The sequence below is a fragment of the Rhamphochromis sp. 'chilingali' genome, assembly GCF_963969265.1.
Source record: "Rhamphochromis sp. 'chilingali' genome assembly, chromosome: 19".
Taxonomy (NCBI): domain Eukaryota; kingdom Metazoa; phylum Chordata; class Actinopteri; order Cichliformes; family Cichlidae; genus Rhamphochromis; species Rhamphochromis sp. 'chilingali'.
In genome coordinates this window covers 7,558,589-7,584,128 of record NC_137946.1, presented here as the reverse complement: position 1 = coordinate 7,584,128, position 25,540 = coordinate 7,558,589, and the positions used below count along the sequence as shown (strand labels likewise).

The following is a 25,540-nucleotide window of genomic DNA, read 5'->3' as shown; positions in this document are numbered from 1 at the left end:
TCTATATGTTGGGTGTTTTTTATTTCCTGTTTGCATGGCTTTAATCAGTCTGTTTCAGTCCACACAACAGCAAGATCACAAACAGTCCTCTTTCTTTACTCAAAGCCTTGGTGTGTATGTGGATTAGTATGTGCATTATTGGAGGCATTCTGCCTCCAATAATTGTCACATTTGCTGCTATTCCATTCTGTTTCGATGTTTGAAGAGGCAGCATAAAGGGGTGTGGGGGGGGGGGGGGGGGGGGGGGGGGGGAGAAAAAAGAAACAAGAAGCTGAGAGCTGAGCTAAGCTGCGTATTCAGATGAAGAGTGTAATTACAGCAGAAAGAGCACGCACATGGCACTGGTGCAGATACGTTTACACAGTGTGCTGTGCTGGGGTAGGCTCATTACCAGAGATGGAGTTGAGAGGGAAGAGCTAGGGCAATCCTTCGCTCTCCTCTGCTTGGCATGTGAACGAGCTCTGTTTATGAAGAGCGGTAAGCTGATGCTTTTCCTCACTACAAGCGGAATATCCCCCGTCCTTTTTCCTCCTCCTCCCACACACACACATACACACATCTATTTGAATGTGTGTATGTGGAGGAGGACAGGTGGAAGGAAATGGTGCCCATTTTCTTACTACTTCTTCACCACACCGCCGTTGCTTTCGACATTGACGGGTATCGTGGTTTCTGAGTGCTCAATGGCCGGTTTGATCAAAGGAGCCTCCACGGTCAGCACGCCTTCAGGAGAAAGGGCAGAGGTCACCTTCTCAACATCAGCTGAAGGGGGGAGGCTGCGAGGGAGGAATACGACACAATTAGGTCAGAAATCAGAAGAAAACAAAACAAAACCTTGCTTCTTAGTGAGAAAAGGATCAGTGCTACAATTTAGTCAAAAACTAACAGGACCAAAGCGTTTAGTAAAACGAGTAAAGTTCAGTTGCAGCTTAGTGTGTGTTACTCTATGGCCCCTAGATGGCAGCAGAGCCCTATGAAGCTAAAGTCTACCAAGACTCAAGAAGGGATGAACCGCTTGAAGGCTGCTGCTACTTTTCAGAGCATGAAATTTAGCTATCAGCAGCCCGCCAGCCAGAACAGATCAGCCCATGAACTAAAGAGACTCACAGTATCAGAGTCACGATTTTAGAAAAATTAATCACACTTATGAATAAATCAAATCCAATTTAGAGGACGAACACCAAAGGCAATAACAGTCAGCCACAATAAAATTTGTACTTCTAAAACCTAAAGTCTTCAAGTGAGTAGTTGACATACTGCATGGGCCACATCTTCCTTAAATTAGTTTGATTAATGGCAGGAAGTGATCAAGAGTAAATCAAGATTCCTTTCTATTCTTTCTCAAGTAAAGACAAACTCACGTGTACTTCCTGGTGAAACTTCTGGACACAAAACCATGCTCATCTTTCCTCTCCTCGTGCTTACCTGTGGACACAGACAATGTACTTTAAGCTAGACTGAAAGATATTTTTGCTATAAGGAGCAGTGCAAGAAGACATCTTGTTTACCATAGTAAAATAAACCTGTTGGGCGGAACAGTGCATACAGACTTCATTCCACTAATCTAAGCCTTAATTTATGCACTCTACTTTAGCACCTAATGAAAATAATAAATTGGATTGTATAAAGTATTTCTTACTGGTGCACAGTTACTTTTATGGAGTCCAGCCATAATCTGATTTGGACTTTGTGCTTTTTCAAAGCATTTATTTATGTGATCCAGAGATTGCTCTTATGCTTAGCACAAAGACTACAGGCATCTTCCATCACCTCTGAAAGTTAATAATAAGCATTCTGTTTCTATTTTTAAAACTGGGCTGTGATAACTAAACCTGGAGATGAATGGTTGTTGAGGGTTTTTTTTTTCCCAAGTTGGTTTAGTTTATTTCTGTCTGCAGGCCTTCAAAGGTGCACACCTGTGTTGTTCTTTACTAGCATGGATGGAGGAGGTCTAAGGCAGATGAGAGTGAGTAACTGGTAGAGGGGTCCAAGGAAGAGACGTCTGTGTGTGAGGTGGAGGTGTAGTTGGAAAGGCATTCATGGCTTTTCACTTAAAGAGGCTGGACAAAGAGTACAACCGGTTTAAACAGAAACACTGTAATGTTGCTGTGCAGTAATATCTTCAGCAATATACTTCATGTAATTGTTTCCTCAAACCCATTACATGTATTCTTTATAGAACTGCCGTTCTCTGGTGGAAGAGTGACAATTGTCACTGCTGCCCTGATTTGCGTAATCAGGGCAGCAGTGATTGCAGATCAGGAACCTCAACAACGTGGGCCTGAACACCATTAACCATGTCTTAAAAAGCAACCATATGGCCATGAAGCAGCTCTACAGAGTTCCATTTCAAAGGAACTCAGAAGTTGTGAAGGAGGCCAGATGCTGTAATACCTTGTCATATCATGCAGTTAGAGTCAACTGGAGTCACTTTTCATTGTAATTTTGCTTTTACTTAGAGAAGAATGTAGCTTGAAGCTGAGGGAGCACATCATGTCTTCATTTATGCTGATGAAGTCGGCTCCTGTAAAGTCAGGAGTTGTGGAAGGAACCTCACTGGATACAGGGCCACTTTCAGAGTTCCAGGACAGAGGGGTGCCAACATACCCACGTGTGCTGCCATCTCCAATGATGGTGTCCTATGCTATATCCCCACCATTCACCCATCCAACACCGAACGACTCATAACATTCCTGAATACACTTCATGAGAGGCTGATCCAGCCTGAGGAGAGAGGGCTGTTGAGGACTGTCATGCCGCTCTTCGCCATTATCTAGGATAATGTGGCGTTGCACCAATGAGTGGTTTACAATACACCCACATATAATGATGCATTTCCTCCTAGCATGTGCCCCATTTTTTTTTGTGAATCCGTTAGAGGAGTTTATTATCACCATCCCTATGAGCAGATACCCTTTCTGAATGCAATGACTGCTGCAGCCCAAGAAATAGGTGAGAAGGACTGTCAAGGTTGGATACGGCATGAAAGAAGGTTTTTTTTTTTTTATGTTTGTTTTTTTTCCTCGGTGTATTGTAAGAAAGAATTTTGAGTCTGATGTGGATGAAGCCTTGTGGCCAACTCGTCAAGACAGAAGGGACTGAGTATCAATAGTGGCTGTTTCTTATACTGTAATAGATTTTATTTTGGTTTACTGTATTCATTTTGAATATATGTATTTTCTGTAATATGTACAGTATCTCAGTTTTCAGCCAGTTTGCATCAAAGCATTTTTGATTCTTGATCCCACTAAGCACTGCATTTTGTATTTTGTTGTCCGCTGCTCAGCTGGCGGGCAATGATTGATTAGAAAAGCTCATATACTTGTTTGCAAATTGTGTTGTTTTGAAGGCAAAATTAGCTTTTGGAGGCATAAACAAAATGTGTCACTTTGACCATCAGTGCGTCTGTTAGGCTTGTGTGAGTTGTCTGCTGCATGACAGCAATCAAGAAAAGCTGTAAAGCACTAAGGATATACATACATGTATTCATAGATTTCTAAAATGTTTCATAAATGATTTTTTCAGAGTTTTAATTTGCATATACAGGGAGTGCAGAATTATTAGGCAAATGAGTATTTTGTCCACATCATCCTCTTCATGCATGTTGTCTTACTCCAAGCTGTATAGGCTCGAAAGCCTACTACCAATTAAGCATATTAGGTGATGTGCATCTTTGTAATGAGAAGGGGTGTGGTCTAATGACATCAACACCCTATATCAGGTGTGCATAATTATTAGGCAACTTCCTTTCCTTTGGCAAAATGGATCAAAAGAAGGACTTGACAGGCTCAGAAAGTCAAAAATAGTGAGATATCTTGCAGAGGGATGCAGCAGTCTCAAATTTGCAAAGCTTCTGAAGCGTGATCATCGAACAATCAAACGTTTCATTCAAAATAGTCAACAGGGTCGCAAGAAGCGTGTGGAAAAACTAAGGCGCAAAATAACTGCCCATGAACTGAGAAAAGTCAAGTGTGCAGCTGCCAAGATGCCACTTGCCACCAGTTTGGCCATATTTCAGAGCTGCAACATCACTGGAGTGCCCAAAAGCACAAGGTGTGCAATACTCAGAGACATGGCCAAGGTAAGAAAGGCTGAAAGACGACCATCACTGAACAAGACACACAAGCTGAAACGTCAAGACTGGGCCAAAAAATATCTCAAGACTGGTTTTTCTAAGGTTTTATGGACTGATGAAATGAGAGTGAGTCTTGATGGGCCAGATGGATGGGCCCGTGGCTGGATTGGTAAAGGGCAGAGAGCTCCAGTCCGACTCAGACGCCAGCAAGGTGGAGGTGGAGTACTGGTTTGGGCTGGTATCATCAAAGATGAGCTTGTGGGGCCTTTTCAGGTTGAGGATGGAGTCAAGCTCAACATGATTTTCATGCAGGACAATGCTCCATCACACGCGTCCAAGTACTCCACAGCATGGCTGGCAAGAAAGGGTATAAAAGAAGAAAAACTAATGACATGGCCACCTTGTTCACCTGATCTGAACCCCATTGAGAACCTGTGGTCCATCATCAAATGTGAGATTTACAAGGAGGGAAAACAGTACACCTCTCTGAACAGTGTCTGGGAGGCTGTGGTTGCTGCTGCACGCAATGTTGATGGTGAACAGATCAAAACACTGACAGAATCCATGGATGGCAGGCTTTTGAGTGTCCTTGCAAAGAAAGGTGGCTATATTGGTCGCTGATTTGTTTTTGTTTTGTTTTTGAATGTCAGAAATGTATATTTGTGAATGTGGAGATGTTATATTGGTTTCACTGGTAAAAATAAATAATTGAAATGGGTATATATTTGTTTTTTGTTGAGTTGCCTAATAATTATGCACAGTAATAGTCACCTGCACACACAGATATCCCCCTAAAATAGCTAAAACTAAAAACAAACTAAAAACTACTTCCAAAAACATTCAGCTTTGATATTAATGAGTTTTTTGGGTTCATTGAGAACATGGTTGTTGTTCAATAATAAAATTATTCCTCAAAAATACAACTTGCCTAATAATTCTGCACTCCCTGTATGTTATGTTAACTCTAAAACTCATGCAGTTCAGTGCTACTGAACCACACCTCACCAGACTTAATCAGCCTCTTGTATCTCAGATGCCCTGCTATGAAGTTGCTGCCCTTCATTCTGCCTCTGAATACAGTAATATGTTTGTTGTTACAACGAACCGATAAAGGTTGCGGTCCAGAGAGAGCTGTCCGCTTTTCAACTGGACCAAATTGATTGTGTAACACACACTTTTTCAACAGCTAAACGAAGGGTCATTAGTTTTGACCGACAGCTGTGGAGAGGTTGCACTTTGGTGTGTTTACAAAACTCTTCATTACACTGTTGTGTTTAAAATATCATCCTGGGTCACTGGTGATACATGGGGTGGAACATGGGGTGGCAAATTCCACTTGGATTGAATTTCGTGCTTTGTTTATCTTGGTGTTTCTGATGAGGTTCAGTCTCTGAGCTGGGAGATGTTGGGTACAGTCGGGGACTGAACACTGGACCTGGACAAGATCCAGCAGTCCTTTTAAAGTAGTGGACATACTGGCTAAGCTGCAGCTAAATCCCCAGCTCTGAGAATGGGATCCTTTGTGAAATAGCAGGCAGTGAGGCTGAGATTCACTCAGAGAAAAGAGAGCCCAGGGCTTCAGAGAACTAAGCTGCTATCTGATCAGTTCCACACTTTCTTCAGGTCTGCTTTGCTCCTGCCCGTCCTGGATGGACAGTGAGGCTGTTTTAACATTGTTTTCATGCCTGAGCGTCTTTAAAAGTCAACTCCCACATTTTGAACTGTGTCTTGTTTTGCGTCCAGTGGGCTTAGAGTCAAAACCCCCTGACCCTCCCAAGTCCCTGAACACATTACTCTATTGTCTCAATATGTTATGTAACTATGTAACCACCTCATGCTTTGTTCAGTTCTATCAGTTTTTGTTTTACAGAAGAAAAAGAGGCACTTAAGAAAACTAAAGTGAGACAGTGTGCATATCAACCAGTACAGCTGTCTAAAGTGTGTCACTCAAGGAACATCATACAGGAAAATGACACCTTAGGTTTCAGGACATAAAACACTATGCCCTTTCAATCATTCAATAAGGAGAGCGACAGAAATCAAATAAGTGCTCACCCGAGATTTCCACCACGCCATCTTTTGTCTTCACCATCAAGTCCTCAGGTGAGAAGTGGTTCACATCCAGCGATACCTTCCAGCTGTCTTGGGTCTGCTTGATCTCGGAAATGCCGCTGCTCAGCTGGCGGGACAGGGCCCGAGCCTGAGCCTGCTGAGCCATCATGTGGGTTGGATACATCAAGGGAGCATGCGGTGTCATTAGTTCTGGAGCCAGGATGGATGGCCTCAGGTACCCTGGCCAGTGGGTGCTGGGAAATGCTGCGATGTCCTCGGGCAGGGCGGGCATACCGAAGGTCTGGTCAAAGATACGGCTGCTCTGGTGCCAGTCACGAAATGGGTCCCAGCTCGGAGTGCGGAGCAAGGTGAAAGGAATACGTCTCTCAGCCATGATGATCTGGGAATTTCTTCTAAGCTTCAGAGGAGTGTTGCTGTGTGCAGATCAAGAGCCCCTTGGCCTCTCTGGAAGTGTTTTCTTAATGTGCTGTCTGCCTCTCAGCTGAGAGCTTTTATACACAATGACACCACCCCTTATCAACAGAACCCTCCCTTCAGACTCAAGCCCCATACCTCATGCCTCCAGAATGTTTTACGAAAGCACTAGAATATCTATTTATAGCGGAAGTAGCACTGGAATGGAATCCAACAGGAAGACCCTCCCATGTAACAGTTGCCCTAGGCACTGAGTGCTGTGTGTAAACCCCCTTCTCCTCTCCCTGTGCATCTCAAAGAGCCAGAAGAATCTGGGAGGCTTCTGTCCGTCTACTTACAAGCTAACATGCTATTCTTAACAACGCTATGTTGCGCTATGAACCCATTCAGCCCTGAATGAAATACATAGTAGAATATCAGTTTGGTACATGAAGCCAAATGACTTGACTGGATTAAAACTGGAGGAAAATCCACCATGTTCACACCTGCCTATTCATATTTCTTTGTCACAAAGGGGGAATTAACAAGCTGTAGTGTCTCAAGTCTTCTGTTAACCTGACAGTCTTTCATTGTTTACTGGATGTTAGTGCCGCGTGATACTGCAATTTTGGTATCAATCCAAAACCAAGTAAATACACGGCCAGTATTACTAATACTAGTACACATATTTTTAAACTATGAAGGCAGTTTATCTAGGGGGGGAGTAGTATGTCATGATTTATGACATTAATCGCCAGTTTCCAAATTCTGAATACATTTTAATGACCGCTAAATCATCATGACTTTTACTTTCCACATGAAGTAGTTGAAAGAATCCACAATGACCAGGTACTGTTTAGTCTCTATCTGGAACAGATCATTTCCAACCATGGCCCACGGTCTTTGTGGGAACTCTTTAGGTAGCATGGTTTCTTTGTGTTTAGTCCGCTCGCAGCAGCAAGTGTCACAGGTCCTGATCACTTTTATTAGCTCACTGCTCAGGCCTGCTCACTGCTCAGAGAGAGCTCTCTAAACAACAGCGGGTGACTTGAAACTGACTCATGACGTCACGTCTCTTTTCACGCAGCTCCTCTATGGCTGACCTTTAGCCTGGCACCGATGCCGAAACCTTGAAAAATGAGTGTCCTTTATTATTTTTCACCCCCCCACACACACGCACACACAACAACCCAGCAGAAACGTTCCTACCTCTTAACATTTACCTGATACTAGAACATTAAAATCAGCTAATTTAGCTGAGTTGGTCTTACTGGTCGTGGTCTGGTCCATGCTGCTCATTGTCACAGTTTACTGGCAGTCTTGATGGAAGTGTGCCACTGTTAATTTAATAACTATCGACCAGTGGACTTTGCTGCTGTGACACTTAAAGTGTCTGCTGTGAAAGGTGTCCTATTGAGCTGTACACTTCTGACACAAAGTGAGCAGGTGTCACAGGGACATGCCTCTATCTCTCACAGTGTTACACAGACAGAGAAGAAGAAAAAAACTAACATAAACTGACAGTTCAGCTACAACAGTGATAGTAACTGAGAAATCTCGAGGAAGTGTTCAGACGGAAATGGAGGTTATGTTAATTTATTTGATATATATGGCAAAGTAAGTATTTCTGGAAAATATAGCTCAGGTCTCAGTGTAAGAAATCTAATCCCTCAAAGTTACAGCACAGGATGTGAGATCTGCCTCTAAAATAAGCCATATCTTCCTCTCAGCCCCAGTTGGAGAACATTCTAGCCTACTTAATAGAGAGAGGCTTCATGTTTTTGGTCAAGGTTCTCATCAGTGCCATCTGTAGGAAGATACATACACAGCACCAACAAGTTATCGCTGACTGCACCTGAAGGCAGAGAGAAGAACTCAAAAACTGGATCATTTCCCCATTTGTTTCTGTTTATTGTCAGGTATAATAACTTGTACAATACAAAGAATGATTTGTAGAATCAAAGGGGCAATGTTATACTTGGAATAAATGGTCAGGCTGCAGAGCATCACAGCTGGGATAAGTGTGGTTACACTGGAAATGCATGTCATGAGACCGGGTGAATGGTAAGGAAGACTTAGGCTGATCCCTGATTGTATCACCTGTTTGTTAACCACCCTCATGGAGGTGCAGACACAGCCTGCTGCCGTGCCTGCCAAGCCATCGCTCATTATCTTTTGTAGCCAGCAACTGGGGAGACCTCTGCTAGAATTGTATGGCCAATTATACAAGGGATTGAAATATGGAGTGACTGGAAATGTACAGTAGAGCAGAGTAATTGATTCTTCAGGCTGCTTCAGGCCGAGTCATCTTCCTCCCTCGGCACAGACAGAGCCACAGCAGCCCCGCGTTACCATGAGTCATTATATCGGCTGGGGACGCGATAATGGCAGTCATGGGAGTAACTGTGGGTGAATGCTCAGTTCAACCGACTCAAAAATCAGAGCTCCTTAAACACATAGCAGTGAATCTGTGCACTGCTTGTTGATCTGATAACAAGAAACCGATTCTGTATCATAACTTGGAGCTTTACAGTACTTTTCTCACATCTGCAGCAAACCCATCTCCAAACCATGATCCAACTGCTTCACAGCAAAATGATAAATATATTAAACAATAAATAACCTAATAAATAAATGAATAAATACAGCGAGTTTCATAAATAGCTGAGATCAACTCACAAATGTGCATGGAGACTTTTTGCAGTACGGTACCATACAGCAGCTCATGTAAATCATTACCTCATTGATCTTTGCAAAGGAGGTTCAAACTCACACACACATACACACACTCACACAGTCTCGCACATGATTAGCATAACAAACGTAATTACTTAAACAGGGAAGAGAGTAAAAGTATGTAACACATACAGCCCCCCCCCCTCCCCGTTTCATTCACCTCTGTTTGCAAAGGTCAGGGGGAAGGGGCAGGGCAGATTCACCCTGCTGGCACATCTCATTTCCATCAGGTCCCCTGATGCATCATGCTGAACATACCTATTCAAACTATATGGAATATACAGTGCATAGTTTACAAAGCCAAACTTAAGAGAGTTTACATCTGTACAGACAAATCTATGCAATACAGTTTTCTCCTAAAAAAACAAAAAAAAAGTTATTTTTATTTCTTTTCCTGATTCATCCTCTGACTTCTCTTTTGTTCTCTTTTTGTTGATCTGTGTGAACCGGAAGTCTTTGGGGCTGATGAGAGAAAAAGTGATTCTTTGAAATGTACAGTAAGCTGTGTGATTTCGATGTGTCTGCCTTCTTTTCGTCTTCTACTCAGCCCCTCTTTTCAGGATATATTTGATATATATCTATATATATATATATATATACTTATAACTGTTGTTAACTGTTATTGAATGTATTTTTGGTAGCTGTGTGGAAGATGAGAAGGAAAGTGCTAACATACATTTGTTCTTTGGGCTCAGCCAATTCATTTTAGACATGTAAAAAAGAAAAAACCTTTCCTTGAATGTGTGAGAAGACATGAACAGTGACTGCCAATATCATGGTATTGTGCTATATCAAAATACATTTTCCTCTCTTTGATCCAGGCTCTGTGTTAGAGATAGAATGGTCCATGGTGAAGGAGTTTGGATCCCGGTCTGTACAGCTGTGCGGCTTCTGCTGAGGACTTGCTAAGGATACGTAATGAATCTACCGGAGTGCAGCAGGTTTAACAGCACTTCTCCTTCTTTTGTTCCCTTTTTTTTTTCTTTCCTTTTTTCTCCTTTTTTCATTCTCGTTCTGCTGGTTGCCATCAGAACCCCGGGCTGTCATAGCTGCTGCGGCTGTAATAACTGTGGTGGCTGCGGGAGCGGCTCCTGCTGCGACTCCAGCTCCGGCTTTGGCTGCGACTCCAGCTGTGGCTGCGGCTCCAGCTCTGGCTCCGGCTCCTGCTGTGGCTCCTGCTGTGACTTCTGCTGCGGCTGTAGCTGCTGTAGCTGCGGCTGGATCGTGACGGGCTGCTGTCGTAGCTGGAAGATGAAGGACTGGGCCGGTAATATGGGATCGGCCGCTTCCGAGCACTGGAGGAGGAAGAAAAATAAGGGTTTGAACAGTTAGTCCTATGTCCTAGTCCTATTTCCTATGGTTAGAGTGTTAAATCTGATGTTAAAGCATGATTAAGGCAATCAGTGTTAGGTCTCAGAGTGGTGACGTGTAATTAGTACAGGATCTGAAAGAGAGCAGCTATGTGGGTTAAAAAGAAGCTTCTCAGCCACACACACACACACACACACACACACACACACACACACACACACACACACACACACACACACACACACACACACACACACACACACACACACACACAAACATAGCAGAAAAATGCAAGTGTTTAGTTGAAGTTCAAGCTTAGATTGCCTTGTTAATAGCCACCCTGGAAGTACTTCCTGTAAAGTAATGAGCCGTTAGTTCCTTAAAGAACCTCATCTTCTCAGTGGAGGGCAACACCCAGAAAATAAAAATCAAGAGTCAGTGGTGCAGGGAGAGATAAACGCTATCAAGGTATCCCTGCTGCTATGAGGTGCATTTCACAAGCAGCGCTGTAGATAACTCAACCCCAGCTTTTGTCTTCTACATTGGCTGTGGGAATCAACAGTATGAGCAATAAGGTGTGTGGGGGAAAGAGGGGGGGCTTCCACTCTAATAAACCTTGATAGCGCTTTAATCTTTGCATCCTTTGTGTTACAACATTAGTGCAGAAACACAGCAGGGTGCAGCTCTAGAGTTGGAGTGAGTTTCAGGAAAGAGATGAAGAAGCGGAAAAAGGACAGAGGAGGAAGCCTGGTTTACTCATGGGAGCTCTGATGATTTGCTGCTCAGCCAAACTTCAGAAGTCACGGTATTGGGGTCCTGCTGCACGGCAACTGTTACCGGGGTAACTAGCCGGCAGCAGTCGGGTTCAGCAGCAGCCCGTTGTCCTGGTGTCGGGACCTTTAAGGACTGAAGTGAAAGATAACAAAGTACACACATTTCACCCATGGCTATTTACACTCGAACGAGAAGGTTGCAGAGGTAACACAGGGAGAGGCTGAAACACATTTCATCTGCAGGGGGGATTTTCTTCTTCTTCCGTTTGTCTGAATAATTAACTCCACCTAAAAGCATTTCTATTGGTAACAATGAAACGATCATATGAGAATAAATTATGAAATCTAAGAAGTAAGCAGGAAACAAATATGTGGATGAGTCTAATACATGGTTTTAAAGAGACTCATCAAAATGGAATAGAACAACTGGAACAACTAACTTAACCAATGAAATCTTTTGCTCAGTTCAGTTAATTTTCATTTTACATCCTCATTCTTACGTCTTATTTTATATCTCGTATTGAAGCACTTTAGTCACAAATCACTCAATATTAAAAAAAATAAGGGCAATAACTGAAACCATTTATCAATTTAAGTGACTAGCTCAGATCCTCAGATCTCATATTTACATACTTTCTGAGATGTACACTTCTATCCGTGTAATGGTATCCGTGTACCTGGGCTTCAAATAATGTGTACAGCACACAGAGTTAACTTATGGGCGACCGTGGCTCAGGGGGTTGGGAATCGCATCTGTAACTGGAAGGTTGCCGGTTTGATCCCTGGGCTCTCTGTCCTGGTCGTTGTGTCCTTGGGCAAGACACTTTACCCTACTTGCCTACTGGTGTTGGCCAGAGGGGCCGATGACGCGATATGGCAGCCTCGCTTCTGTCAGTCGGCCCCAGGGCAGCTGTGGCTACAACTGTAGCTTAGCTCCACCAGTGTGTGAATGTGAGAGTGAATGAATAGTGGTATTGTAAAGCGCTTTGGGTGCCTTGAAAAGCGCTATATAAATCCAATCCATTATTATTATGTGTAGATGATTTGCACTAAGCAAACACGTGGATTTAAGAGAGAAATTGAATAAAGGACTTTTCTTGGATCATATTTACACTGCTCACAAAAGGAAGACTTGATCATCACAGTATAACAGACAGTCAAACTTCAGCTGTCAACATGTCCAATTAGAAAGTATAAACCATGGTGAATCAATTTCACCTGCTTTGGTGTAAATAAAAGCAGCAATAAGTAGACTGGAAGGGCAACAACAAGGCAATCCCCCCCCCCAAAAAGGGGATAATTTTCCTATACACCAATGCTCTTTCCTTATCCCCCCCGACAGTTTTTTCTATATTTATGCTTTTTGCTACTGTCCTTGTCACTACTGGTAGCATGAGACAGTACCTGCACCTCATTGAGGTAGCATAACTTTTCAACTCCTCCAGGAAGGCATGATCATATGTGCAGCATCTCACAGTACAGTCTCAAGAGTGTGAAGGACATACAGGCCATTACACGAGGAAAGCTGGACAAGCCTGTAGAGCCAGCAGCATGACCAATACAAAATGACCTTCAGTGGTCTATTTATGTGCATGTTTCTGACAAAATTGTCAGAAACAGACTCTATGAGGGCGGCAAGAGGTCCTGATGTCCTTTAGTGGGACCTGTGCTCACTGTCCACCATCATGCAGCTCAACTAGACTTCACCTGTAAACAGCAGAACTGGCAGGTCCTCCCACTGCTGCCCTGTTCTCGTCACAGATAAGAGCTGGTTCACACTGAATACATGTGGAAACATGAAACAGTCTGGAGTCTGTGGCAGATGTTATACATTTACAGCATCATCCAGCATGACTGGTGTGGCAGTGGGATGGTGATGGTCTGGGGATGCATATCTTTGGAGGGGTCACACAGACTTCCATGTGTTGACCCTCTACAGCCTGAACCATGAAATACTTGCCAGAAAATTCAAATTCAAGTGTTTATTGAACCTTCTAACAAATAACAAAAAATAAGATTATAATATATCATAATATAATTTATGTTTCAATTTGTGTCATTTTTGCTATATCGTGCAGTTTGTTCACAGTAACACTGTGTGTATCTGATTGTGTGTGTCAGGTTTTTAAGGTAAAAAACTAATGTATCAAATATGATCCACTTGGCGTTACAGGGTTAACCCAGTGCACCCTGACTGCTTTTAGGTACGAGGATCAAATCCTCAGATGGTGTCAGACTTTATGCTGTTCCTGGAACTTGACTTTACACAAGTTCATTGATTCAGGTGTGGGAGACACTATCCATGTCTCAGTGGGACTGTGGGCAGACATTGCCAACTGGTCATTGCAGGTTTTCATTTGTTTTCATGAACTAGACATTAACATTACTAGGCTTGATACATAAAGACTCAAACTGATATTTGGATGTTGGCAAGTCAAACCAAGGTGGAATTTACTATAAAGCAAAACAGGCAATTTCACTTGCATTTCTGCTTTTGTGTACTCACAGTTTTAGTTGTAAGTCTACACAGAGCTGTATGTATCTGGTCCCAGGTACCACCATAAGGCACATTTTTTGCAGTTTCAGTTCAATCTTTCTACTGAAATGACTCAGAAACACCATATGATTTGTAGTTTTTGTTGGTAGCATGTTTGCTTTTAATTCATACAGTATTTCAATTCTCTAGTGCTATAGTTAGGCAATAATAAAAACTTGTTTAGTGAGGGACATTGCAGTAAATGAAAGTACAAAACTATTACACATGGTATGTCATCTCTAAAGGAAATGAAACATGATGGCAGAGTAAAAACCCAAACATAAAGGACAGTGATCACTTTATGTCCCTCATGATGCCCATAGAAAGTCTGAAATAGATGTTTAAAAGCAGGAGGTAACATTTTCTGTCTACCAGAGCTCCACCCTTATAATGACTGCATCCATTTATGCCTGTGGTTTTTCATTTTTATTCCACATAAAGGATTTAATGGCTCTTAATGGGTTTCTTAAAAATTACCAGTCGTGAGTTGAAACAGAAGCAAAATCCCTTCTCTTTATTTCTTTTGCCTGCCTTTGTTGTAATTTGAAGCTATGAAAGAATGACTTTTACCCCAGCATGAGTACCGTCCTGCCAAATCATGGGACATGCTTTAAGTGTAACGCATTAAAGTGTCTCATATTTAAGAGCCACTCAGGCCTGTGAGAAAGAACAAGATACATGGCTGTGTTATTCTGGGGCTCGGTCCTTGCAGGGAAGAGCAGAAACACACACACACACAATGTGGAGGAGAAGTGTGTTTAATCATGTGGTGTTACCTGGTGATCCTGCGAGCCTCCATGAAGCTGGGTGAATCTCTTCTTCTTTTGCGGATAGGTGAGTAGCTGCGTGAACGGCGGCGAGCTCGGCTGTCGGTGTCAGAGCGGTTGGCACTCTCCCTGTCCCTGTGTGACACACAAATCAGTCACACCATCGACCAATGGGAGCATATTATAAATCTACTATACATCAGACAGCGGCTCACCTGGAGGCGTTTTGCCTATTGTGCGGGGACTTGGCCTTGCTGGGTCCTCTGTCTTTGGAAGCAGAAGGCGAGGATGAACGCCCGCTGCTCCAGGAGCTGCTGCGCTGTCGGAGGTTTGCCTTGCTCCCGACTTTGTTGGCTGACGTGTGCCCTGGAGACGCTGATGTGCTCCGGTGGCGTGCCTGACCCCGACTGGATTGGTGGTGTCTCTTGGAAGAGTGGCCACCTTTGCCCCTGGGGGAATGGGAAGTATAATCCAGCAGATGTCAAACAGTTCTCTCTCATTTGCAAAGCCAAAGCGGTGAGGTCCAGCAGTGATAAGAGCCTGAAAGTGCACAACTGCAATGGAAGGCTTACTTTCTGTGGTGACGAGAGCTCCTCCCTCTGTAAGTATGGTTGTGCTGGGAGTGGGTCGAATCACTGCTGTGAGCAGGGGAGTGGGAGCTCTTATTCTGACCTCTCTGGCCTCCTCTCCTCCCTGACGCCTTGCTCAGAGAGCTCCCTATAGCTGTGCCCCTGCCATCGACACTCCCAGTATCTTCTGCAACACACATCTTTCCCATCTGGTTCCTGATAGGGGCGCTGTGGATCTTGTGCTCTCTCAGCAGAGATGACTGGACGCTTGCAGAGCTGGCAGTCAGCATGTGGAACTTCTGTAGAGAAATGATGACCAACAAAAGGGAAAAAAAAGAAAAGAAAAAAGAAAAAAAAAAGGATAAAAATAGCATCAGAGAGTTTTCAAGTTGGTAATTGAGAGCTATGGTGTACTTGCCAAAAGAAGGTAAACATCTAAAAGAAAAAGATCTAGGTTTTCTCCATATGGCTTATAGATAGTCCTCTATGGTGCAGCGCATGCAATACTTGGCATGCAAAACCATAATGAGTTGAAGAAATAATAATCGCAAAAACAAACAAAAATCTAGGAAAAGGGGGAAGAGAGGGTAGAAAAAAGAAACAAAACAAAACTGTGAACCAAATAATTTTAAGAGCAGAGGCAGAAATTAGAGAGATACAGATTTTGTAGAGTAGAAACAGAGGACTTCTTCAGTTTTTTCAGTAATGGTTAAAAAAAGAAACGAAACAGAAAGAGAAGACAACTTGACGGAACATCACAGAAATGGAAGGAACAAAATAAAGATCACAATTATTGTATCAATCGAATCAGAAAACAAATCTTCTGCTACTCAATTTTCTCTTTCTGGATTTTTTTTCCTGAAGACAATTGCTGAGATGTGAACAGCGACCCATTTTCTTTGTTTTTTTTAATGGTTACTCCCTTTAACTCCCTTCTGGTTAACATCCACTTACCAATAAAGTGGTATTCCCTCCTTTAGTAGGTAAGGTATGAAGAAAAGGGAAAAGTGGGGCAACATAAGTGCATCATTAGATTCACAAAATGCAAGAGAAAAAGACACAAAACCCTTCCCTGCCAGTGACTCATGAGACAATGCATGGAAATCAATAGAAAAGAACTGAAAAGCAAAGAGGAAAACCACAATGTGCAGGGAGTCCCTCACACAGAGAGTTAAATCCTCTGGGTCCAGTCACCTTCCTAAACATCACAGAGCAATGGGTCGGTGAGAGTTAAAGATACTTCCTTTACCTTTTTGCTCTTAGTGTGCTTTATATAATGAGACAGCCTGACATGTTTGCTAGTTAACTATCTCAGTGTTCGTGCTTGTGGACTCTTTAATGTCTTTCATACAGGACACTTACAGTTCTCACACTAGCAGAATTTTGCTATTACATGGAGTTCCAGGGAGTTGTTGCTACATTAGAGAGTGCTGTATTAATAGGCTTAAAAAACTAGACATTTTACCCAAATCAGTGATTTTTTTAGAGTCAGGAATGACCTTGAAGCTAACAAAAATTGGCAAAGCTTTAAAGGGTATAAAGCAGACAATATCATACACTTTTGTAAATCCCACAAAAAGACCAAAACAATTTTTGGTTGGGTTTTTCTGCTCATAGTTGCTTTGCATCTGCAAGCCACTTTGGGAATCAGAACAATGACATGCTGCCAAAAATAAATGAGTGTATAAGGAAATAACACCTGACTTTAGTGGTCCGGAATAAACTGCACTTAATTTATTTTAGCAGGGCAGCCAGTTCAATTGCTTCACTGGGCAATCTCTTATTTCATTGGCACCAAATGTGTGTTAACGCACGGTTAAAAATAGTTCCCATGTCATGCAACATTTACTCTGGAAATTATAATGGCCAGAAAGAATATTAGGAGAGCACTGTCCCCTACGCAGAGCCACTAGCATGGCAATAGCAGCTTCATTTACCACTTTGCTCGAGACAGAAAAATGTAAACTCTGAATTAGATATTTCCAGTTCCCAGATTCTCTGGCACACTATCAACCACCACCAACTAGTTTCAGTGTATTGTCATTAGCTAGATTGTCATGGAATTTGGTTGATAACTTGATGACAGCGATAAAGCCTAAATAAATTAAAATGCAATCCAATACTTCAGTGTACAACATTCCCGTCAGCCTCAGCTGTACTTTGTGTTAAATCAGCAAACTAAGAGCTAAGTACTAAACATCAGCATCATTACTGTGAACATGTCTTCACTTCACTTTTGTGTCTAGCTTCAATGGCTTCTCTTCCCTTAACCTGGTTCTGTCAGGGGTCTCTTACTGTTAAAAGGGAGTTTTTCTTCCCTACAGTTACCAAGTGCTGCCCACAGGCATCTGATTGTTGGGGATTTCTTTTACCTTACAACATAAAGGACCTTAAGACAATTCTAACTGTTAACTAGCACCATATAAATTAAACTGATTTTTGTTGTAAAGTCTTACCAAATGAAACTGTTTGTAGAAATTGAACTATTGGGCCCCATTCATAAATTATTGCACCTTCGGTAAGAATGTATAACAGACTGGGTACAGGAATTGTATTGACAGACAGCCTGTGTTGTTTGCTTTGGTCTTTTCAGGGGATTTCATGATAAAATAAAAACTAGAGTGCTGTCATCCTTAAACAGTATGTAGAGAGAACCTCTATTTTAAGCATAGGACAAAAAAAAAATAGAATTAGCATTACAGTGGGAGTTTAGGGACTAAAATTTGTGATGCACAGTAATGCACTGCTCACTGTAAGCAGGCCAGAAGGTTAATCTCCAAAAGGCGCTTTGTCTGAAAGCAAATACAGCTGGGTCTTCCGCATGCATTATCCTGTTCTGTCTGAGCTGCTATCTGAAGATACAACAAAAGCACCGTTCTCCACTAGAGAGGAGACAACTAAGCGTAATAATAGGAAAACACAACCACTTGTGCTTAAGACAGTTATTGGAAACAGTCGAGGAAATCAATATGGTGAAAATCAAAAGACGAATGTACTAATTCACCGACAAACAGAGAGATGCTGGACAAACAGGAATGCATTCTACCAGAACAGAGAGAAAAGAAAAATAAATGGACAGAAATGGACCTGGAAGATAAAGCTGGATACTGGACTTCAGGATGAAATTAAGCAGGAAAGAGAAAAACCAGAGCGCTACGTAATCCAATCTTTTAAGAGTCAAATCATAATTGATGAAGTCAAATTAATTTGGTTAAAGACCATTGGTAAACAACAGAAAGAGAGAGAGAGAAAGAGAGAGATTGAGAGAGAAACATTGACGTCACTCAGGCTAGGGTGCTTGTCACATTCTCATCTGCATAAAGATCACGTGCGTAGGCAAAGCATTACCTACCTTCCATTTCAATCAGTGACACGTATGCAATATCAACAAAAAACAGGAAAGAAAGAAAAAAAGGAAAAAAAGAGGAGAAAGGAATGTTCTCCGCAGCGAAAATGGGAAAAAGACAATGACCTCTTTTAGTATCAGCGCTACATATTTAGTCCAGAGACTGAGAATAAATTAAACCAAACAAAAAAAAGAAAAGAAAGAAAAATAGAGGGGGGAAAGTAAAAATCAAAATCAGATGGAATTCAAAATCAAATTCAAAACAAAGGATGAATCTATAAACTACATGATTTGCTCTGTCTTTTTCGCTTGTACAAATGCAGCCATATTTGTATCAAAACAGGGGAGGGAGGACAGAGAGGGACAGAGTTAATGTTAGTGGACATCCATGTAGAGTAGAATTGCTAAATGGAGACAGAGGAGGAGGAGAAGCAGGAGGAGGAATAGGAAGGGGGGTCATGCAGAGCTGGCGGGAAGAAAAATGGCAGGACAACGAGAGTGAGATGTGAGTCACAGAGGACACAGATGATCGGGTAGGAAAGAGGAGGAGGGGTTTAAAAAGAGTGCTGGAGGGGAGCAGTCAATGCTAAGATTGACAAACTAAAGAGTCAGCACATCTGAAAGGGACCCCAGTCACATTTTGGCCTGGGTCTTCTCCAGCAGCAGCAGCAACAGTAGGAACAGCACTGGTCTACTCTGTACTTTATTTTTGGACGTCAGCCCAGCTTTCTTCCAGGCATTCCTTTGTGTTTATCACCATAAACACAGGTACAACAAGAGGGCGCCTTAAGGAGCTTTTCTGAGCTTCTGTTTAAACTGTTAGTGTGTACAGAGAGCTTTCAATCAAAATGGCTTGAGTCCCTTTAAAAAAAATCATGTTAATTAAGGTGTAAGTTGTCCGAACTATTTTCAAAAGTCCATGTAATCGTGTTTAAAGATATCCATTAATAATGCGCAGGAAGAAATTAGCCCTTTTGGGATCGTTTCATCCACTGTGGAGGAGGCAGAAATGGATGCTTCCCATAGAAAAGCCTAGGGATGCTGCAGGATGGATCAGTTAGTAGAAGCCTTACCTCTGGAAAAAAAACAGTATAGTTAGATAAATTATAAATAGTTTGTCTTTATTGTCATTTGTTGTTGTTTGATTAAATCTGATGAGCCTAGCTCAGATTGGCTTATTACCCCCCCCCCCCCCTCGTGGCATGATAGAATTAAAGAAAGTCGCCTTTGTTGCTTTCTTTTTTCTTTATCTCCAACTTCTGCAGACTAGACTGCAAGCTGTATTAGTGTATTGCTCTCTTTTGGCATTTTGTATTTAGATTTTGTCATTTTTGAGATATGATGCTATAAACGGACCTTGAGGAAACCCACACATTGCACAGTTTTAGGGAACACATTGTGTTAATCCAATTTATCCAAACAAAATGGTGAGATCCTCACAAGTGGTTTTCAAAGGGCAGTTAGGTAAAAATCTGTTTTGCAGTTAAACTTGTAATAAATAATTATTCTATTAGCAAATAAATAAATACAGATAAACTGCTTATTTGTATTGTGTCTTCTTCCTGTTGTAGCTGGTTGCAGCAGATGGCCCGCCCCTCCCTGAGTCTGGTTCTGATGAAGGTTTCTTCCTGTTAAAACAGAGTTTTTCCTTCCCATAGTCGCCAAGTGCTTGCTCATAGTCGGTCATGCTCTGTATTATTGTAGGATCTTTACCTTACAATATAAAACACCTTGAGGTGACCGTTTCTGTGATTTGGTACTATATAAATAAAATATCTGGAATTGAGCTAAAATTAAATAGAGTTGATTTGAATTTCCATTCCCACAAACAGTTAGGAAATGCTCATCTTGAAGAACATTTAAATCAAAAAATAGCCACTGTTGTAGTGGGTGTTTTTCTCCAGTGGCAACAAGGAGCAGTAAAGAGCAAATAAAAGTAAAATTTACCTTGAATTAGAATGATTTTCAAACTGCATGCTGTGTTTTTCCAGAGAGAAGGCTTTGGACAGATGGACTGACTGGTTAGTTTGGCCCAACAGCAGCTTAACAGCACACAGCTGTTACTCTGAGCGTTCCTCTGGGACATCTGAGGGACTCCCTCCCACACAGTGAATAAGACTGCTTCAAACAGAGCTACAGGATGGCTACAGGAACACAAACTGAGATGATAGATAGTAAAACCAGAGCTGCTATGCAGAACATTTGCTTAGTCACACAATTGCTGCAGTAAAATCAGACTTCAGTTAGATCCAGGATCTGTCACTCATAACCATCCTCCCGTGCAATGTTCCACTTTGATAATTTTTAAATATTTGAGCTTTTGGTGGAGATTAAAAAGAGTGGTAGTTTATGTGCCACAGAGATGCTGCTTTAGAAAATGTGAGCCAATTACATGCTCCTCTTATACTATTTCCCAACAGAATGGCTCAAATGTACATGACCAAACAGAGTTTGCTTGGCATTGTCCAGATTAAGTATAAACAAAAAAGGCAGGAACAGAAGAGATACTGCCTCTTAGGGGCCTCATGCACATCGACATGGTGAAGTAAAGCAACAGAGAGGAGCATCTCCTTAACCCCTGGTGGTTTGCCAGGAGCTGTTAGACGCCTGGAGGAGAAGAGGATCTATCACTGAGCAGAGCATGTGCTTGAGAAGAAAGACAATTGTATTGACAAAAAGAAACTGTAACACATACCCAGTTAACCTACTTGGTCCAGTTCCAAAGCATTTGAGTGCTTTTTATATAAACGAGACAGAAAGATTTGGGCATTTATTCATTTATTCACCACTTAAATTGATAAGGAAAACAAAGTAATGAATGAAATAAGCAGAGAGAGAAAGAGAGAAAGAGATCAGATGAGACCCCGTAGAGAGACATGCAAGCTGAAGTAGGAAATAGAAGGTGTCAGTTCTCAGGAGTGAGTGTTTGCAGCCTATTTAAACTCATATTTATCAGTGCTTGCTGATTTCACAGGTGATCCCCTTTGTCTAAGTGGTGTGTTTTATTTAATTTGAGTGTAATCACTCATCAAACCACAGCTCTAATGACCCATTTACAGTATGGAGGAGCAGGGATGCTTCCATAATAGCAGTAAGCAATTTAAAGCTCATCAAAGGGTTTGTCTTTGTCTTCAGGTAATCAGGGGCTCATAAACATGGTAATGTTCGAAAATACCAAAACAAACAACGAGCAGCTTCAGCCTGAACAGACAGGGAGGACTACATTTATGATTTATACCATGCTATCCTCTGTCAGTCTACTGTGAGCTTGCAGTGGAGTTTTTCATTTGAACAACAGAGTAATTAATCCATCATTCCTTAAAGGACCTGTCGAGTGACATGTTTTTATGCAAATCCGATTTCAAAAATACTGAGTAGCTGTCTAAATGTTTTGATAAAAACAGAATGCAATGATTTTCAAATCTCATAAACCCATATTTTATTAACAGCAGAAAACACAGAAGCTATATCAAATGTTTAAACTAAGACATTTGACTCATTAGCCTCTTCTGAATTTGATGGCAGCAACACATATCAAATGTTCACCAGGCTGCAAAAACACAGCATCTATAAATTGTAAAAGAATTTCAGAATAAGGCCCATCAACATATTCCATTTAGGGGATCTCATCATCTACAGTACATAGTACCACCAAAAGAATCAGAGAATCGGAAGAAATGTCTGTGCACAGTGGAAAAGGCCAAAAATCAATACCGAATGCCTATGATCTTTGAACCCTAAGGCAGCACTGTACTAAAACAGGTATGATTCTATCCTTGTAATCACCTCATGGGTTCAGGAACATTTCCTGAACTCGCTTTCTGTGAACACAGGGTGAAGCTCCAATGAAGAAAAAAAACATTCTTCTTTTTTGGAAAACATGGGCATTGCATCTGGGCTAAAGAGGAGAAGGAGCATCCAACTTGTTGTTAGCTCTTGCTTAGAAGTCTGCATCTCTGATGGTATGGGGGGTGCATTAGTGCCTATGGAAGTGAGCTTGCACATTGTGAAAAGCACAATCAGTTTTATAATTTACATACAGGGTTTAGAGAACTCACATATCAAAGTGATGCTAAACCACATGGTGTATCTAATTTATTACAACAGTATGCCTTTATAGTAGAAGAGTTGGGGTGATGAACTGGCCTTCCTGTAGTCCAGACCTTTCACTAACTGAACACACAAGGCACATAATGAAAATAACGGTAAGAAAAAGAAGACCCAGAACTGTTGAGCAGCTGTAATCCTATAACAGACAAGAATGGGACAACATTGCTCTCCCAAAAGTCCAGCAGCTGGTCTCCTCAAGCATGGCCCTGTTCCCAGTTTTTTGAGATACGTTGCTGTCATCAAATTCAAAGTAACTTTTTTTTATGTTCTCAGTTTATACATTTGGTACATTTTTTGTTATCTATTGTGAATAAAACATGTATTTATGACATTTGCAAATAATCACCCTCTGTTATTTACATTTACACAGAATCTTAAGTTTTTTGGAACTGGGGTTATAACTCTTAATGCAGTGCAAGATTTAGACATGTATGAAAGATTTAAAGAACCTTGAGCCAAAACAAAAATGCGGTGTCATATTTACATGAAACACATGCGTTAAAAATACCGTTATTTATCGCTTGTGTTTGACTGTTATTAGCATCCACAATCAAAAATGTAAATATAAAGTCAAATGTAGCATCCCTGCAGCTGGCGAGCCTAAAGAAAAAACATGACACTGTGGCAAATTGGCTAGTTGATTTCTTTTCATTTCTGGCATATGTGATGTCTCCCAGTCTAAATAAAGGAAAGCCTCCCTCACACTGTTCATGAAAATGTAGTGCTGCCATCCACATGTAAATAAAAAGCAGTTATCGACAGCTTTTTAAAATTCAAAAGATATTGACGTGACATACATTTTCTACTCCTGTATTCCTGTGTTTAGTTGTTTATTTAAATCATGCAAAAGGGTGTCAACTTTGAAAGTGTTACTAATCACTCGTCTGTTTATTACCTCATCATTGAATCCTGTGCTTTAATACAGTCACTGTATCAAAGAAAGATGTAAAAGTCAATTTTAAATATTATCAAAATTGTCTTTAACTGTTTAGATCACCAGTCAGATCTGATTAATTAAAAAAAAATGCAATAGTCACCCCAAAATAAGTAATAATAAAATCATAAATACCCAAAGCTTTTAAATCAAAAGTCTTTGAGTGCTCATTTTTGAGAGCAAACTTTCTGATTTGTAATTACTTGGGCACTGATTTTTAATTACGTTAAAGATATCCTCACTTTAGCTTCACTGACTTTTATGTCTAAAAAAATGTTTCATCAATAAGTCATAAGGTAATTTTTCTTACCTTTTTAATTATGACACAGCAAATCCATGTTTGCATTTCTCTTTATTTCTTCTTCCTTCTTTCCTTTTTTTTTTTAAAATCTTCCATATGTGCCAGGATACTCAGCTACCACTTAAAAGTTTGCTATAACTCATTCTGGCCTGCTTGGATTCAGACTTTCCAGTAAGTATTTGGATTATTTTGTTTGAGGAGAATTTGCAGATTGCTATCACTTTATAGCACTGTCAGAAATCAGATTGCGCCTCTTTCAATGCTGATTAATTAAGTCTTTATCTGGCGTAAAACTTATCACACCTGAGTTGATATTTCTTCGCAGGTTTGGGCCTTGTGACGGAGAGAAAATCACACAACTCCACAACATATCGTTTTTTGCTCCTTTGTTTGGAGACTTTGTGCACCAATGTGGCTCGGATCCCCATCCGAGGTGTGGTACGCTAATGCTGTGTGACTCAGAGAGTATATACTTGAACGGAAACACTTAAACTTTTCTTCTCTTTGCTCCCTCTCTGTATTACTGGCAAATAACAAGAAAAAAAGCAAAAAACAAACAAACAAAAGAAAATAAAATAATTTTTTAAAAAAGAAACACAAGATGACAGGAGTCAAAGAGAGCCAGAAACAAAGCAGCAGGAGCGGCAAGTTTTGCGAAAAGGTTTGTCTTTGACATGTTGAAAATAATACCATTAATAATAATAATTATAATAATAATAACTGAGCTATGACCAAGGAAAAACTAATAAAAGAACACAAACCTCTCAGTGTCTTAGATGAGAATTCATGTGAACCAACACAAGAGAGCAAGTTAAAACTCATTTGCAGGGGGCTGCGGCAAATACCACCGGAGGGAGGCCGGGTGGGAGGGGGTGGTGTGTGTGTGCGGAAACAAAATAGAGGAGATTACATACATCGTTCCCTTTCTCGCCATCGGTGTGGTTGAGTCTGCCGGCCTTGCCGTTGCGGCTTCGCTGGGTGTGGTCCCCGTTGTGCCAAGTGGTGGGACTCTCGGGGGCCGGGGACTGCGGGGTGTCAGACATCTTTTGACCGTCTGTCTTGTGTTTGGAGTTTAATCTGGAACAGCAGGGCACACCACTTTACTCTAACTTGGGTGCAATCCGGTAGAAACAAGCTAGTACATTCTATTTCTCTGATTATTCTTGTTTATCTCATTTGCTGCTTCACGAATATTGAATTTTGTTTGCTATTCCAATTCACTTTGCATTTTGCTTATTTTTACACACAAAAAGAGGCTTCGCACAAATAACGTTTATATAGAACTCTGCATAATGTTTCCCTACAGTTTAGCTTAGACAGGTAGAGAGTAAAACCTTTTTTCTGACTTGCTGATCTGTTAATGCACATTATGAGTCATGTGATCCCTCAAGAGTGACTCTTAATTTTTCAAGAGCAATTATAAGTAATGCAAAAGGCTGAACTATAATACATAACTACAGAATAAAAAGATAAATGCCCCATGAACTGAATAAACAATGAATGCTTTGTCATCTAACCGAACATGAGGGCAGAGTGAGATATCACAACCGTTTAGCAGGGCGAGTTTAAGAAATGCAGGCAAGCCCCATTTGTATCCCAATCTATCGCCCTGGGGG

General features: G+C 41.3%; 2 protein-coding genes across 5 annotated transcripts in view; both read right to left on the bottom strand.

The window, feature by feature from the left end:
• On the bottom strand, positions 1–6,719 carry hspb1 (heat shock protein, alpha-crystallin-related, 1). The gene is made up of 3 exons (XM_080866340.1): positions 6,131–6,719; positions 1,362–1,425; positions 1–776 (listed from the first exon to the last, which is right to left on the bottom strand). The coding sequence occupies exons 1-3, from the start codon at positions 6,519–6,521 to the stop codon at positions 620–622; spliced, it is 612 nt and encodes a 203-aa protein (XP_080722466.1). The 5' UTR covers positions 6,522–6,719; the 3' UTR covers positions 1–619.
• Positions 6,720–8,440: 1,721 nt separating this feature from the next.
• Positions 8,441–25,540, bottom strand: part of srrm3 (serine/arginine repetitive matrix 3) — a 146,242-nt gene continuing 129,142 nt past the window's right edge. For all 4 annotated transcript variants that reach the window (XM_080866774.1, XM_080866777.1, XM_080866776.1 and 1 more), the window contains 5 exons: positions 24,839–25,001; positions 15,237–15,532; positions 14,880–15,113; positions 14,674–14,799; positions 8,441–10,572 (listed from right to left, as the gene is read on the bottom strand). In XM_080866774.1, the coding sequence (XP_080722900.1) occupies positions 10,305–10,572; positions 14,674–14,799; positions 14,880–15,113; positions 15,237–15,532; positions 24,839–25,001 (1,087 nt within the window). In that variant the 3' untranslated portion in view covers positions 8,441–10,304. The remainder of the gene's footprint in view (positions 10,573–14,673; positions 14,800–14,879; positions 15,114–15,236; positions 15,533–24,838; positions 25,002–25,540) is intronic.

What these genes read in the sequence shown, in the direction of transcription:
- hspb1 (XM_080866340.1), bottom strand. Translation starts at nt 6,521, where the DNA reads ATGGCTGAGAGACGTATTCCTTTCACCTTGCTCCGCACTCCGAGCTGG. An exon ending in TGGCGTGGTGGAAATCTCGG is followed by an intron (nt 1,426 to 6,130) that starts GTGAGCACTTAT and finishes CTGTGTCCACAG; the next exon opens with GTAAGCACGAGGAGAGGAAA. An exon ending in AGTTTCACCAGGAAGTACAC is followed by an intron (nt 777 to 1,361) that starts GTGAGTTTGTCT and finishes CCTCCCTCGCAG; the next exon opens with CCTCCCCCCTTCAGCTGATG.